This window comes from Osmia lignaria, chromosome 9, assembly GCF_051020975.1.
Source record: "Osmia lignaria lignaria isolate PbOS001 chromosome 9, iyOsmLign1, whole genome shotgun sequence".
Taxonomy (NCBI): Eukaryota; Metazoa; Arthropoda; class Insecta; order Hymenoptera; family Megachilidae; genus Osmia; species Osmia lignaria.
This window is the reverse complement of record NC_135040.1, coordinates 4,221,634-4,236,533: the sequence shown is the minus strand read 5'-3', so window position 1 is coordinate 4,236,533 and position 14,900 is coordinate 4,221,634. Positions and strand designations below refer to the sequence as shown.

General features: G+C 45.8%; 1 protein-coding gene across 2 annotated transcripts in view; it reads left to right on the top strand.

Annotated features, from left to right (window-relative positions):
- LOC117600476 (uncharacterized) overlaps window positions 1-14,900 on the top strand; it is a 47,157-nt gene that overhangs the window by 17,202 nt on the left and 15,055 nt on the right. For both annotated transcript variants that reach the window (XM_034316003.2, XM_034315983.2), the window contains exons 3-4: window positions 12,109-12,199; window positions 12,989-13,112. In XM_034316003.2, the coding sequence (XP_034171894.1) occupies window positions 12,109-12,199; window positions 12,989-13,112 (215 nt within the window). The remainder of the gene's footprint in view (window positions 1-12,108; window positions 12,200-12,988; window positions 13,113-14,900) is intronic.

Sequence of the window (14,900 nt, the reverse complement as noted above, 5' to 3'; positions counted from 1 at the left end):
GGCTCGTAGCCGGGATCGATGCGTGTACCTATTGCGTGTGGAGCACGTGAAATCGTGACGTCACAGGCCGGAGGCCATTTTGACTCAGCTGGTCCCGACAAAAAGCAGCTCGAATGGCAGGACGCCATGTCCTGCGAGCATGGCAATACAATGAACAATGATCAGCGAGCCGGTGTGCGTTTCACGTACACCATCAACCTCTTCGTACATCGATTAACACGCATATTTGTCAGTGAGGTACTTCGGCGCTGGAACTTCCTACCCTTTCGAAGGGCAGCCTTCCGATCGAACGTATCTACGCGAGAAGAAAAGGACCAACATTCTGGTGAAATAGCCAGACAACTTTCTATGTTCGAGATTGAAATTTTCAAAAAAAGGGTTGAGGTAGCCTACCAGCGTTAAGGTTCAAATTTTCAACCCTTTCGAAGGGTAGTTGAAAGGTCGCTCGGGAAATATTTTGACAGAAATGGGCGTGGTGGTTTTGGTAACCAAGCGACGGTTGTGCAGCTAAGCTGACTGTCACCCTGCGACGATCAAAAGAATTTCTTTTCCCTGCCAGAAGGTTTCCGGTTTCACTGGCGCCACTTCTGACGATCCTTCAGTCGAGCCAGCTCAACTTTGATCGAAACTATTTTACATACTAAAATTGTGGTAAAGAGTTTGAATTATAACGAAAGGTCAAGATTATACCCCTTGTCTCGTGTGCTCTTCTCATCGTTCGACCATTAAAGCGACACAACTCACGGACGAATAAATATTATGCGGCTGAAAAATGCTCTTTCGAGAACATCCAGGCGTCCTCGACTGGTTGCGCGAGGATTGTGCCGTTGAAAGAGGTTAGAGGGATGGGGCTGGGGGTGTTGCGAGAGTAGAGAAGCCCTCTCGCTGCCGTTCGTACAGATACACTGGCTACATTGTGGGTTTATAGGCTCATTGTGCGACGCCGTCACAGGGCATTGTCGTCCTTTTTTCGAGGGCCGGAGATTCACACCTTTTCATCGGTGGCGCGGTGCGATTTTCCACGATGGGCGCGCGAAACGAAACGCGCTGCGCCCGGTTCCATTGAGCGGAAGAGGGCGAGCCAGCAGCTCCCGTGGAAGGGACCCGACGACGAGAGAATCCTGCGACGGGATAAAGGGTGATGGAGAGATACAGATAAGAACTAAACGCAAAGGAACGCGGAACCGGTAGAGGTTCGTCGGATTTATCGCGCGACGAATGGGGTTACACGAGCGTCTTTCTTTTCGAACGGCGTCGATGGGTCGGTTGAAATGAGAAAGACAATGATGGCTGTTTAAAACGGGGTGTTGAGGATGTGAGAGCTCTTCTGGATTAAATTTCTTATGGTTGTACCTCTTTGAAAGACAGCCTCGACAGTCTTGCCAGCCACCGATGTTCCACGCGTTTTCTCCGTTTAAATAGACAGAGATTCTGTATTATTTTCAACACCCTTCGGTTTCCATCGGTGACTGAATATTGTTCGATAATTGAATTCGATCCCATTATTATCGTTATCGCGGATGGAAGGATCGTTTTCCCGGGGATCCTTATGAATTTGTAAGCAAAGAAATTTGAAGGCTTGCCAAGTCTCCTTCGAAACGGACAATTAGACTTTTCGCGTCGACCTTGAGGGGAGCGAACGAGACGTTGAGGAGTTTGTTCGACCGATCGTTAAGTCACCCCCTACCTTCGCCCTTGTTCTTTGTCGAGATTAGAACGAACGTCCCAATGCTTCTTCGAATCTTCTCCTCCTTCCTTCAACATCTTATTTCAAATCTGTGAAACAAAAACAAAAAAAAAAATTGAAGAATAATTAAGAAGGTCCAACAGTTTCGCGGTGACAGTGGGGACAGGGTGTTAGAGTGGTCGATGAGCTAAATTTAGGTCGACATGTGGGTACGTAACGTTTGTCTGGCGCCAAGGAACAAAATATGTAGTTGGACTACAAAAATATTAGGTTACTTCGAAAACAGCCGGCAGTCAACACTTTCCTGAAGCGTAACACGTGGCGTTCCGAGTCGTGGAGGAATTAAAACGGATTCCCAGGGTGGTAGTTTCCAGCTTGGAGACACAGACGAGCCGATATTAATTCATTGGGCCGATCGTGATCGATTATCCGTGTAGACAAGGAGCGGAATAATTTGCGGGCAACAATCGGCAAACGCGAAATATGATTCGTTGCGAAGATCTGTGAAGTCTGGAACGGCTATGGGGGTGGGAGGATGATTAATTGCGCCATTGAGCGAATAGTGTGTATTGCCGGTATTATCCGAATCGAACATAGCACGCCACTCGGAGAATAATTATGAAATCATTCACTCGTGGAACAATTTCAAGCGGCAGTTCTCTGCTTTTCATTTAATTCCCGATGTTTAGCCGGTCTATTTTCAAAGGGTGCCGTGCACACAGCTTTGTTAATTCGCGTCACTGAATCGATTCGAACGAGTGCTACTCTACCCCCCTCTAAAACACGAAATTATGCAAATTATTAAAACACGTTCGATTAGCGCTGCCAAGTGCCACTTCAGTTTCTTTTATTCTGCATATATTAATATCGTTTGCCCTCTTCAACGGATGAAGCTTTTTCTCTCGTTCTTTATTAAACCTCCGATGGCGGACCACGGAGAGAGGCCCAATTTTAATTTCATTTCTTAAATTTTACACTGTTCCTTTAAAAATTATTTTACATTAATACAGAAATATTAATATTATTATAAAATGGTTTTGCACTTCGCTGTGAATATTCCTAAACGTCGTTTGGAGTACTCCGAAAGAGATTCATCGAAATGATCGTAACGAGACTTGAATGACGGGGAATCGAGGCTGGTATCGTTCCCCGATAAGTTATATTTTTGTCCAGGAGTGACGGAACGTTGGCTCCGCGCTCTCCAATTATTAGAACCCCAAGCAGCGGTGTAACAAGTTTGCCACCCTCGCGTCTCCATCGAGCTCGGATTTGGAAGGGGTTGCTTGAAAGCTCGGAACGGCGCGGCGTGTGCCGCGTAACATGATCGCGCCTCGACTCTTATGAATACCGTAAATTTAACGCGATACGTTGCCGACAATTTCGCCCGGTCATCAGCATAAAATCTATTCCACTCTTAGGCGAAGGGGCGAAATGAAACTCGCGGTAGTACCGTTGGAAATTTACGAAATTTAACCATCCGACTTACCGGATGCTCGCGTTTCGATTTCGATTTCACTCGTCGGGATTAACAACACGATTTTCCACCGCGCTATTCTCGCTACGAACAATTATTCAGCGGCTCTGGCCACTTAGCTCTCCCGTTAACGAGTGAGTTTTGTCCCGTCGGTGTCCGGGATTCTTTCGCGATTCTCTAATTAAAAGCCGGCGCCCGTGACGTCGGCTTCGTCGCCAACGTTTTTACCGGTTTTGTGACGTGCTAATAGTCGCCGCGACTGAAGAGGACCGAATTAATTTGTACGCCTTTTTTTTTCCCCTCGCCGTCCGACGACAGTTCGTTCCTCTTGCTGAAACTGAACGCTTCATTTTCTGATAGATACTTTTTCACGTCACATCAGATACATTTGGTAATCGAGCGTCTGATGTACAACAAGCTAACAGCCCTCTTAGCATCGACATCCCCCGTGGCTGTATCTCGGCCCTAAACCCCGGTGAAATTTTCCACGATGCTACCAGCAATTTTCGCCGGTCATCGGCGTAAAGTCGATGCTCATTGCGAGGCAGGCGGCCGGTGTGTGGCAGACGAGCAGAGTGGACCGTCGGTGGGTGGACAGGAGGTGGCGGTGAATGGAGGAAGGGGTAGGGGGTAGACGGCGAGGGCATAGGAGTTAATGGGGACGAACTGTAGAAGTGGCTATAGTCTAGTGGCGTGTTAGGGCCAGGGCCATTAAGCTTAATGACATAATGAAGTAAATGGCTGTGCATGCCATGCCAGGCCGGAGACTATAGCTTATAACCGCCGGGCCAGCACCCCCGCGCAATATACCGCGTGCCAGGAATTCCTGACTTATGCCTGCACTGCCCAGTCGAAAGGGGTAGCGTTAGCTAGAGAGGGTGCTGCTACCACCCCTTCGCTCTCTCTTTCTCATTCCCGTCGACTCGCCATTTCTCTGTCGTTCTTTCAACCCTTCGTCTATCTCTCGCCGCGTCGCTCGAATGTCTCTGTTCCATTTGTTCGGGCTGGCTCTTTCTCTGTTCGTATATTACGTAAAGGGTTGTCAGTCGAAGCGAAGCTGCACCGCACACGTGCTGGAAGTGAATTTATTTCGGGAATTGCCGTCCCGTCCTCGCCTCTCCGTCGCTCTATCTGGTCCGTCGTTTTAAAAACGTCCCTTACCGCGTCGCGGCTTCTCTCTAACCTACCGACAACCTCTTCGCTTCCCTTCCAGGACTCGTAATTATGCGTTTCGCCTGGCCTGCCCTAACGGAAAGGTCGCGTGGCCACCAGCGTTAAGTGTTTAATGTAACGTGACGGAAGGTGGCCAGACATCGGGCGCGAGAAGCAGCTAGCATCCTCTCTTGTTTACCAGCTCGTCGTTGAGTCTTCTTTCACCGTGTTTCAACCTTTTCCGTCAGCCACTTTCAAAGCCTGATAGCTGCAATTTTCAGTATTAATTGGACGCGTGAATGGACCGTGTCGTTTCTCTATCTTTTTACGATTCACGCGGAGAGCTTCGAGTTCTTCTAGCCGCCACCTTTCGGCCCATTTGCCACGTTCGATTCACTTGTGACGAGCTGCTAGAGCCACGAGCTTCTCTTCATTCATCCGCGAACGCTGCTTGAAAGAGCCTGGTCACGTTAAAAGGGGCAATTGCTCGTGCTGGCGTAATTTTCAAGTGCCTTCTCCTCGTAAACTCGAAAAAAACCCGGAGCTCTGCTATCCTTGGAGAGAAAATCTTGCCAAGTTTTCAATTTTCAATTAAAATTTTCAATTTTAACTCCATTCGAGAGTTTGGAGAAATGTGCCGTTTCGATCGATGGAAGAGGCCTGTCTGCTCGATGGACGAGTAAGAAATCCTTGAACATCCTGCGAGGAGGACCAGTGGCCTCGCTCGGGCAGCATGGAACAAAGTACGTAGGTACGGCGAAGGTTAATAAAAAAAAACCTGCGTTGTTTTCGGGCAATCAACACTTCGTCCATTGTTCTTCGCTGGCACCTGAATGCGTGGCCATCATAATATTCACACCATTTCGTATAGGGGTCGAATTTCGAGCATGGCCACCGCGGGTCACGGAGAATGGTTCGAGACGCGCGTGAAAACACGTTTCTGACCACGAGGCGCGAAGAAACCCATGGAGGAAAAAAAGAGAAGAAAAGGGAAGAAGAATCGGAGAAACAGAGCGGGTTAGTCGAGGGTAAAAGAGTCGAGAAGCGCTTCCAAGAAGTACGCCCACGTAGAATTCGTTATTCTTTTCTTTTCTTTCCTTTTTCCTCGTGTTTTCTTTTCCTTCTTCCATCACTCTCTCTCACTCTCTCTTTTTTTTTTATTTTTCGGCTTCTCGTCCTATTCATTAATTATCGCCCATTGAAAGTGGGGCCAGGCCGTCCGATTGTGCGATCCCAGATCGATGAAACGCGTTTCACCGGTAACCGTGATTAAACCCCGTCGCGTTTTTCGCGAAATAACCGGTCGGAGGGAACTGGTTTTTTTTTATTCGAGAATTTAATTACTGCCGTATTATGCACGCGAATGCTCGCGATACGAACGGGAATCGTTCGGCCCTAGGAACAACGTGATTTCCTGCCGCGCTTAGAAGAAAACTCGTCTTCATTAATTATTCGTCTTCGTTATCATTGTCGGGAATACTCGAACGTTGTATCTGAAAATAATTACCGTCCCCTCTCTCGGCCCCCCGTTCCTCGCGATTTCACGTCCTCGTTGGCCGTTCTTTGTATCTCCGTCGCGAGGAAAATGAATTGATAACAAGCGAGACGGAAGTTGTAAAGAGAATGAAACCTGTTAGAAATTTTTCCTAATCTCAATCAGGAAACGGGGAAAACGAAGAGATGTGGAAAGAAGACAAGAATATCTTGGAACCGATCGCTTATGGAAGATGAAAAAAAAAAAAGGAGGGAAAATTGCGAGGCAAAGGGAAACTCGCGAAGCGAATCGAGCGAATCTCCAGAGGGCCAGCGATCGAACCGACCAAATTAATTCGACCCCGAAAACATCGTGGAAGCATTAGCAGCTTACCACCCTAAGCTGCTTGCCGGTCTGTTACAAGTGTTTTACACCGTGTTACATGGTGCAGCAAAACTATCCCGGCCTCGAGGGTCCCTAATCTACCGAAACATCCCTCGGGATGTATCCGAGCATCGCCACTGCACTCGGATACGCTCCATTCGCCCTTTCGGCTATGTAAACGACCACGTTACATGTTTCACGCGTTCGATAAATAATTCCTGGCTCGATGCATTTTTCAAGTGTACTTCGCAACGGGTCCTGGAAAACGTGTTGCTGACTCTAGAAACGTTTGTAATTCATCCTTTTCAAGGATCAATCGACAAGTATGAATATTTTTTGATTGTTCGTTGATTGACAAGATAGAAATGACACGAAATGATTACTACGAAGGGATCTTGAATAATTTATACTGTAGATCGGGGACCACGTACGGGTATTTCTACCGGGCGCCTCGACGTGGCTTTATTATTCATTCTTAATAAAGCTATTTGTAAGCAGAGAAAAAAATGCGAGAAAATAATTTCCTCTAACGTTATTTTTCATGCATTACTTTTCGGAGAAAGGATATAAAGTGCGTGTTTGCCGTATCAAATTGATGCGTAACGTCGTTTTCGCACAGGATGGGGTTGGAAGACTAAGCAATTTCTCGACGAACGGTTGACCTATGAACATCGGGGCGAGTAATCGATTGCGTTTCACGAAAGGACACTCTTTCAAGAATTTGTTTTTCAATCGAGTGTTATTGAAAGAAATATGTATTAAAGCTTCTCAGTTTTTTCATCGTGATAATCACCCCCTTAATTTCAATCTGAATTGAATATAATATTTTCTTAAGGGACGGGAGAGCGTTTGGTGAAACGACGCAAAGACGAGTGCTGTCGTCTCATTCGCCAGGCGACGAGGTAATTTCACGATGAATCCACGAAAGGGCATTTATCCGTCCTCGGACGGAAACGAATTTTCAATTATCAGACACAAAAGGACCGGGTAATTCCCGGGTTTAAAACGTCTTCGCGATGCACGGAGGTGGAAGGGTAGAGCACGGAGTACGGGGCGGTGCCATGAAAAGATTTTCAAATTAAATTTCAGGATTAGTACCCTGGTTTAATACGGACAAGTGACGGCAGAAGACGTCCCAGGGGTGTGCTACGTGCTACCTTCGCCTTCCCCATGGGACACCCGTGCACACCAGGCCACTGTGTAACAACCATGTACCCACCCCTCTTTCCGCTAACGCTTCGCGCCTTTCCCATTTGCCCGATGTAAACTTCTCGTTCCGTGGCCTTCCCTTTCTACAAACGACTCTTCTTCCGGCTCGTCTTCTGTCCTCTGTCCAGCTGGACTCAATTTCGTCGAGCTGCGGGTCGAAAGGGGGCACAGATGCGTAGCCGGAATAAACGGAACGGGGGGGGGGGGGGGATTTTGCGACGCTATTGGAAATGATTCGCAAGGAAGAAAATTTATATCATTGCCATTTTTTCACAATTTTCGTTCAATAAATATATACTCAGCAGAGATGAAGAAAAATAATCTCAGGGTGTCCGGTGCAAGGTCGAACCCGATTTCCATGGGGTTCGATCAGAGGCGGCATCCAGCGGGATTAGAATATCAATTATCGAAGAAACACGGGCCCCCAGGTTCTAAAGAGGTTCTATTAGGTTCGAGCGCAAGGAAGGCAGCCAGCCAGCCAGCCAGGCAAGCAAGGCCACGGGTTTAAGGTCTTAACAGCTACTAAAGCAAAAGCTCCTTCTGTCTCGCTCTTAAGCACGGAAAACAAGCCGTGTTAGACGAAGGGGTGTATTGAGGGCCGCCATTGGCTATCCACGCTCCTTTATTGCCGGTTGCCTGGTAACCGGCCTGCCGCCGACACACACCGATCGCAACCACCCTGCAAACCACCCTGGAACCCGACGGCAACGCGCACACCCTCGCTTAGGAACACCAACTCGCAACCACCACCACCACCATCGCCACCATCTCTCGCGACCCTCTCCTCGACGCTCCACCAGACACTAACACACTCTTACCCATCGTTTTCTCAACATCTTCGAACGCGCGCACACCCCGAACAGCCGCGAGGGTGTGCGAAGGAATCTTCGTGTAATCATCCTTAGAGGGTTTGATGGTGTTCGTGTGTGAAACAACCCTACCCCGAGCCTTCGAGTGTACGTACGCATGGCGTGAATATATTTAGCGAGGAAACTACCACTGTTTTCACGCGAGAGGGTGTTTCGAGAGCCGACTCTTACTCGAGGCTGACTCTCTACGCGCACAAAGTCTACCACGCTCGCTACCCGGCAAGATTGTGCAAAGTTTTCTCGGAAGCTACTGCGTTTCTTTGTTTTTTATCGGTAACCAGTTGCAGAAGATACTATCGTGAATGATATTATGTATAAGGGGGATGAAGTCGTTTAGTCAGGGGGTATATATGTTAGAAAATATCAACCCTTGAAAATTGACAAGGATTTGTTATCCTATTGTAAAATTATTTTCTTCATTGAAATATTAAGATCTTGCAGCTACCCTCATTTTGACGCGAAGCTAATCAGCCCCAGATCCACCCTCGAATCCAATAAAACGATGACGATTAATTCGTAATAGGAAGGACTGGCGTGTAATCTTGCCAGTTCTCTCGTCGAGGAGATTAAAAACAATTTCTTCTCAAGTGGCTACGTGCACAAACAGTGTCTCCCTAGTTGAAGTTCCCGAGGGAGGTCGCGACATCCCACGATGTTCGAGTGCACTACGAACGGATTAGATCCAGGACAAATTAGAGGAGAGAAATGTTCCCTCGTTCCTTGAATATATATATATATGTATATGTATACATATGTAACAGGGTAGAGGGCAAACGTGTCTCTCTAGTTAATAGCTAACTGGATTTGATTAATCGATTCGGTTACAGCCTCCTACTTAGCCATCCTGACGCTTCCTGCTGCCTCTAATATCGATCATTCCTGACCCGTGGAAAACGCACTCCCACACTGGATTACAATATTTTCTAGCTTTCCAAAATTATGCGAAACGATTGTTTTATTCCGTGACGAGGAAGGTTATATTTCACTTGGAACCTGGGGGAAAATATTTTCACTTGTCTTGGAGGAAGCTTCCAGTGGAGAATGGTCGATTCTTTCTTTTGAAATATTCAAAGGGGATGATATTAAATATCGTGCTCTCATCTTCAGCATTGAATTATATTTCTCTCCGATGTTTCGGAAGACTGGTGTTTCTTGGAAAGCAGGAGTGACAGTTCAATTTTCTTTCTTCAGCTTTCTCTGGATCGACGCGTAAAGCGATCGGTTCGACGTCCGTTCGCGGTACAAAATAAGCGTACTTAAACTGGGAGCAGGAAGAAACGCGGCGCAGGGTGGCGCAAAGAGGCCTCTCTACGATCTTGTAAAACAATGTATCGCGCGAACCGTCTCGAGCCTCAAATATTTATTTTCTATCCAGGTCGTTGCACGATTTTCAGGCAATGTTATATCAATTTTTCTTGCAATCACTGCTGCCAGTCTACTTCAATTATTCTTTCGGCCCAGAAATAAATTATTTTCCACTGTAAAATAAAGGGAAAAAGTCGAAAAGGTACTTTTGACCGCTGCAGAAGTTCCTGTATGCTTCGAGAAGAAACACCGGATAAAATTAAACTCGCACGCGAGAAATTTGTCTGAATCGACTGAATGCACCCGACGCTTCCTCATTAAGTTTTTCGTCTTCGCAATCCAGCAGGAATACTTTCCTACTTGTCGAATTTATAAGGAACGAAAATTTCCATTGAAAATAATCACGAATTAGAATCATTTGCAAATGTTTAATTAGTTGCCCTTCGATAGAAGATTCATCCGAAAACAGTGAATTTCTTTCATTTTTAATCAAATTCCTTTCATTCCCTTTCGAAAGGACGTCGCCAATAGTTGGAATACGCTGTTCTTCCTTTGGCTTTGAGGAAGCATTTTGAAAAAAAAGGGAGAGCGGTGAAACACAAGCAACGAAACGAATGCAAAAGAGCAAAACGCGAGACGAACAAGGAAGAATTAACAATGCTTTACAAAAGCAGCCTTCGCTATTTTCGCCTTGTATGCGTGGTGGGTCGCGAGCAACCGTGAAACAACTCGACTCGAAAAAATTCAACACGGAATTCCTCTTTTGCTTCTCCGGCCTTTTCCCGATGTTCACGCGTTCGGAAAACTAGCTTTGACTGTGACTTATACAAAGTTGAAACACTTTATTTTTCTACCTAACAATTTATCCAATGCGATTCTCGTTGCTCAAACTCAATCGTGAATTCCCACAGAAAAGCCACATTGTACATTTCCCAGCGGTCCACCGAATCGTTGACCATTTGTTTTATTCCATCAAGAATTTAACAAATTTGTAATAAAATTTTTCCTTCGAACGTACCGACTGACCAGAAAGTAATTATACAATTACTCGTTAGAAAAATATGCAAAATTTTGTAATGAAAATAAATAACATCGTGGAAAAATGTAGGACGACGTATGAAGTAATCGTGAATATGACGTCAGCAATGCGTTTCGTGGATCCAATTAGTCGAAGAACACGTATAATTGGAATTAAGCTCTTAATTAATAGTTAATTAGCCGTCGGTAGTAACGGCACCGGCACCGGCACCACCAACAACTGTAGTAACGAGTTAGCCCCGGGGAGAGGGTTTCATTGTGGGAAGAGCGGCGCGCGCCACGTCGAGCCGGTTTTCGCTCGTTAATTCGAAATTAATTTATAATTGATAATTAATTTCGGGCCACGGGTCCTGTCCGCCTGCCCGCTCCCGCGAAACCTTTCTAATTTTCTGCCTCTCTACCGCGGCCGGGGAAAAAAACCTGCCATTTACTACTCGCCACGCGTGCACCAATCGTCGAGTCACCAGCGAGATATTTAAAAAAGAGAAAATATAAAAATCCTGCCTCTCTTTCTCTTTCTCTATCAGACAAGCACCGTTAGCTGCTCCGTAATTGGAGAACCCGGGATTTTTCATGTGAAAAATCCATGCACGACCAACCGGACAACAGGCTTTCGTGACTTACCCCCTTTTCCTCTTTTCCCTCGCGCCAATTTTTTCCTTCGAAGCCACTCCATCGCGCCGTAGGAAACTCCGTTATCGGTAATACATTTTCCGGGTATTCTGACGGAATATCGAATGTCAAGTCCTCGCAACGACAGTCGATATCGAGCAAGAGAGGAAATTTCTCTCTATTTCCCACGATCGAAACTGGTCGTGTCGTTAATTGACTTTTTATTCATCCCTTTTCGGCAGGGACGCTTTACACTCGATGTTGCAAACGTTTGACGAGAAATTTCAGAGAAAGTGGGACTACGTAATGTGTGCTTCTTAGTGGCGTGTCGATAGTTACAAAGGGTGAAATTGGAACAGGAAAAGAGATAAAAGTGTTCGGCGAATTTGGGTTACGTAGAAAAGCTTCTTCTCTGTATTTTACTTCGTTTTAATTGTGCCGTTGGGAAACTGTAAATAACAACGTTCTAAATTGATCATCCTTTCCTGAATTCGCTTTTTAACCGAGGATTAATTTTTTTCGTTAATTGATATCGAAGGATGGGGAAGGAAAATCAACGAGATAAACGCTAATACATGCTAAACATTCGTTGAGCATAATTTGCGTGGGATACGTATGGTCTCGATTCATTGGCAAGTCAGGTATAATGGGTAATTTGATCCTCGATGTACGCGCGGCTGGAACAAAGCGGCGTGTATAATTATCAATTACACTCGATGCTATGAAATGATGAGCATCAAGTCTAATGGATCGTTACTACACGCTAACCAAAGATTTTTTCACAAAAACACTATTAATTATTTCAATTTGATCGTCATTGAAGACGTTCCACTGTGAATCAGTTGCATAAATTCTTCGACGATCATCATGTTCGAAGTGAGTGATTTTAATGATACTGTTTCAGGTGTGGGGCACAATATAGAGTCGGGAAAAGACTTCACCGTCGACGGTCTCTCTGGTTTCAGCAAAAAGAAGAAAAAGAAGCGCCGTCATAGGTGAGTGTCTCACCCGAACATCAGCCAACAGTTTTTTAAGTTTACCGTTATCTTCGTTCTTAATTAAAATATTAAACAGAAAAAATCGGATCGTTCTATAAAATCAACGCGATAGAAACGGCGAATAATTAATAACCAGTGGGAAAATTTTCGACGTTCCATCCGGGGGATTATTCTTCCGCGTTCTCCCTTAATTATCCGCCGAACAATCGTTCGCAATAATGATAAATTTATTCCCAACGAACGTATACACACATCATTTCGAACTTTTCGACGTGTAATCGGCGCCTACCCGTGGTAATGAGTTCCCAGAAATTTTGAAGCGACAGATAATCCAATACCAATCATCGTTCGCCAATGATTGCACATCAGATGAACGAATTCATGTTGAAATTATTTGCTGAAAAAAAATATAATTATCGGGAGAGGTTGATTTTGCTGGGATATTTTGAAAATTCTCTGCTTCGATGATTTCCCAGATCGAACCTGGTCTTGTGAAACAATTGTTTAATTTGAAAAAAGGGAATCGAAGAATTCAAATTGATAGCCATCTTCTTTAACACGTTCACTGCCTTTGAAATTTGTCTGCCTTCAATTTTATCAAATATTCTTTTTCCGATTCAAAGTCTTGACAGTCAAAGTGTTAAAGCTAATGATTCGACATAATTTTCTACCGAAGAAACCCTAAAGATTGACACGTGCAAATCTTTTGTACCTTTTGAGTGTAGGCTAGCTTTAAGGGAAAAGCTGTAATGGCATATAACTAGGTTCATACGGTTGTTGCTCCAGGACGATCTTCACGTCACAGCAGCTGGAGGAGCTGGAGGCAGCGTTCAAGGAAGCCCATTATCCTGACGTGTATGCCCGCGAGATGCTCAGCCTTCGAACCGATCTGCCCGAGGACAGGATACAGGTGAGCGAAAATCAAAAGACCTATGAAATCCGACCTGGTGACCTACGAATCGGAGGAAGCTCGATACCACCATCGCATCCTTGCTGAAATTCGCGACTCAGTGGTATCGTGTTTCTTCGGATACTCCTGAACCTGATCTACCTCGGATCGAAGATACTTTTCTTAGTCGTTGACTCCTTTCTTACAAATCTATCTATCCGATCGAACGATCGATTTCAATCAAATTTCGATTACCCGGGAATAAAACGATGAAGAGATTAAAAAACACAATGTACGTAGGTCTGCTTCAATTTTCAAACGGTCAGCAAATATTTCCACGCAAAGCAGGAAATATAATTCGCTATCATGGCCACAATCCGCTTGCTCGATAATTTCGTTCGTTAACGAGAATTAACACCGTTACACGCTCTCGTGAAAATTTACCGCGTTGTTCGGCTACGATCGCACGGCATAATCACCAAAGATATAAAGCTCCGATACGTTTTCACGCAATTACAATGTGCATTCGTTCTGTCGTCGAAAATTCGACCGTAGAATTGCGACAACGAGAATATGCTTTTTGCGAACGGCTCCCACGTACGCGTTTTATTCGTCAAAGAGAATCGTTATCAATCACAGTGGCCGTTTGGTATTAGTTGTGCCCGTGTAAATTACCAAGTAATTAATTTCGTTAATTTGTAGAACATCAATACGATAACGCGGGACACAGGCTGTTTATTTTCAATGCGATCGCTAATGAACATCGTGATTAATTCGAACGAAAAAGGAGTTATTTATTTTTCTTTCGTTGTAACAATCAGCCTAAATCACCGGTAACGAATTTATTTCCTATTTATTTATACAGACGGGTGGATAACTCTTTCAAGAAATCACGCGGCCGATTTTTAACCGAAACGAATGTCTCGCGAATGGCAACCGGTTCGATCTCGCGTTGAATATCGCGCAGAATTATCGACATCGCGCGTACAATGCAGGAAAAGAACAGTCGCGAGCGAAAAGGGTGGTAGGGTTTTCGAGGGCCGGGGGGTAGAAAGGGGGTGGAGAGAGTGGCAGGACCAAAAGGCACGACCATAAAAGGGAGAATTTTCCCGGACTGACGGTTAGTTACCGCGGACCCATGGAGTACTAGGTTGAGATAGGTTTCCGCATGGCGGACCCGGGACAAGCTTCCCTCTCTCTCCCTTTCCCGCGTCCCTCTTCCTCTCCTCGCGATTCAACCCTCCCTGTGTTTCTCTCCGCTTCGTCCTTCGCGGCGATCTCTCCCCTCCAACCGACATGCGTACGCCCTGTTGCCAAAATCCGGATGAAAAAGGCAAGGGAAAAAGAAAATTCGAAGGCGGCACGTGGATGTGCGCGAGTAACTTTCTCCACAGGTACCCGATACCCGGGCACAAAGAATTCTATAAACACACAGGGGTGTTGATAGTATTTCGATATAATTCCTGGAGCAACGAGGGTGGGTCCGGGTGGCGGTGGTCCGCGAGAAGCAAAGGTGGCAAAGGAACCGCTGGAGGAGGTGTATACCGAGGGGTTGAAAAGAAACGAACCTGGTGAGAGCGAGAAGGACCAAGTCGGTTGACGTTCCAAGGACAGAAAGAGAGAGAGAATGAGAGAGGTAGAAAGAGGAAGGCCACGGGAATGACAGGGGAAGGGTGAAAAGACAGGAGAGGGGAAGGGATAGGTAGGTAGGTACGGTCGGAGTCGCGCTTCACGGGGTTGTTGAAGCTTCGTGGCTGAAGCGTGCAGGCGCGTACACACAGGGAAGAGCGAGAGGAGAGTGTAGCGGCG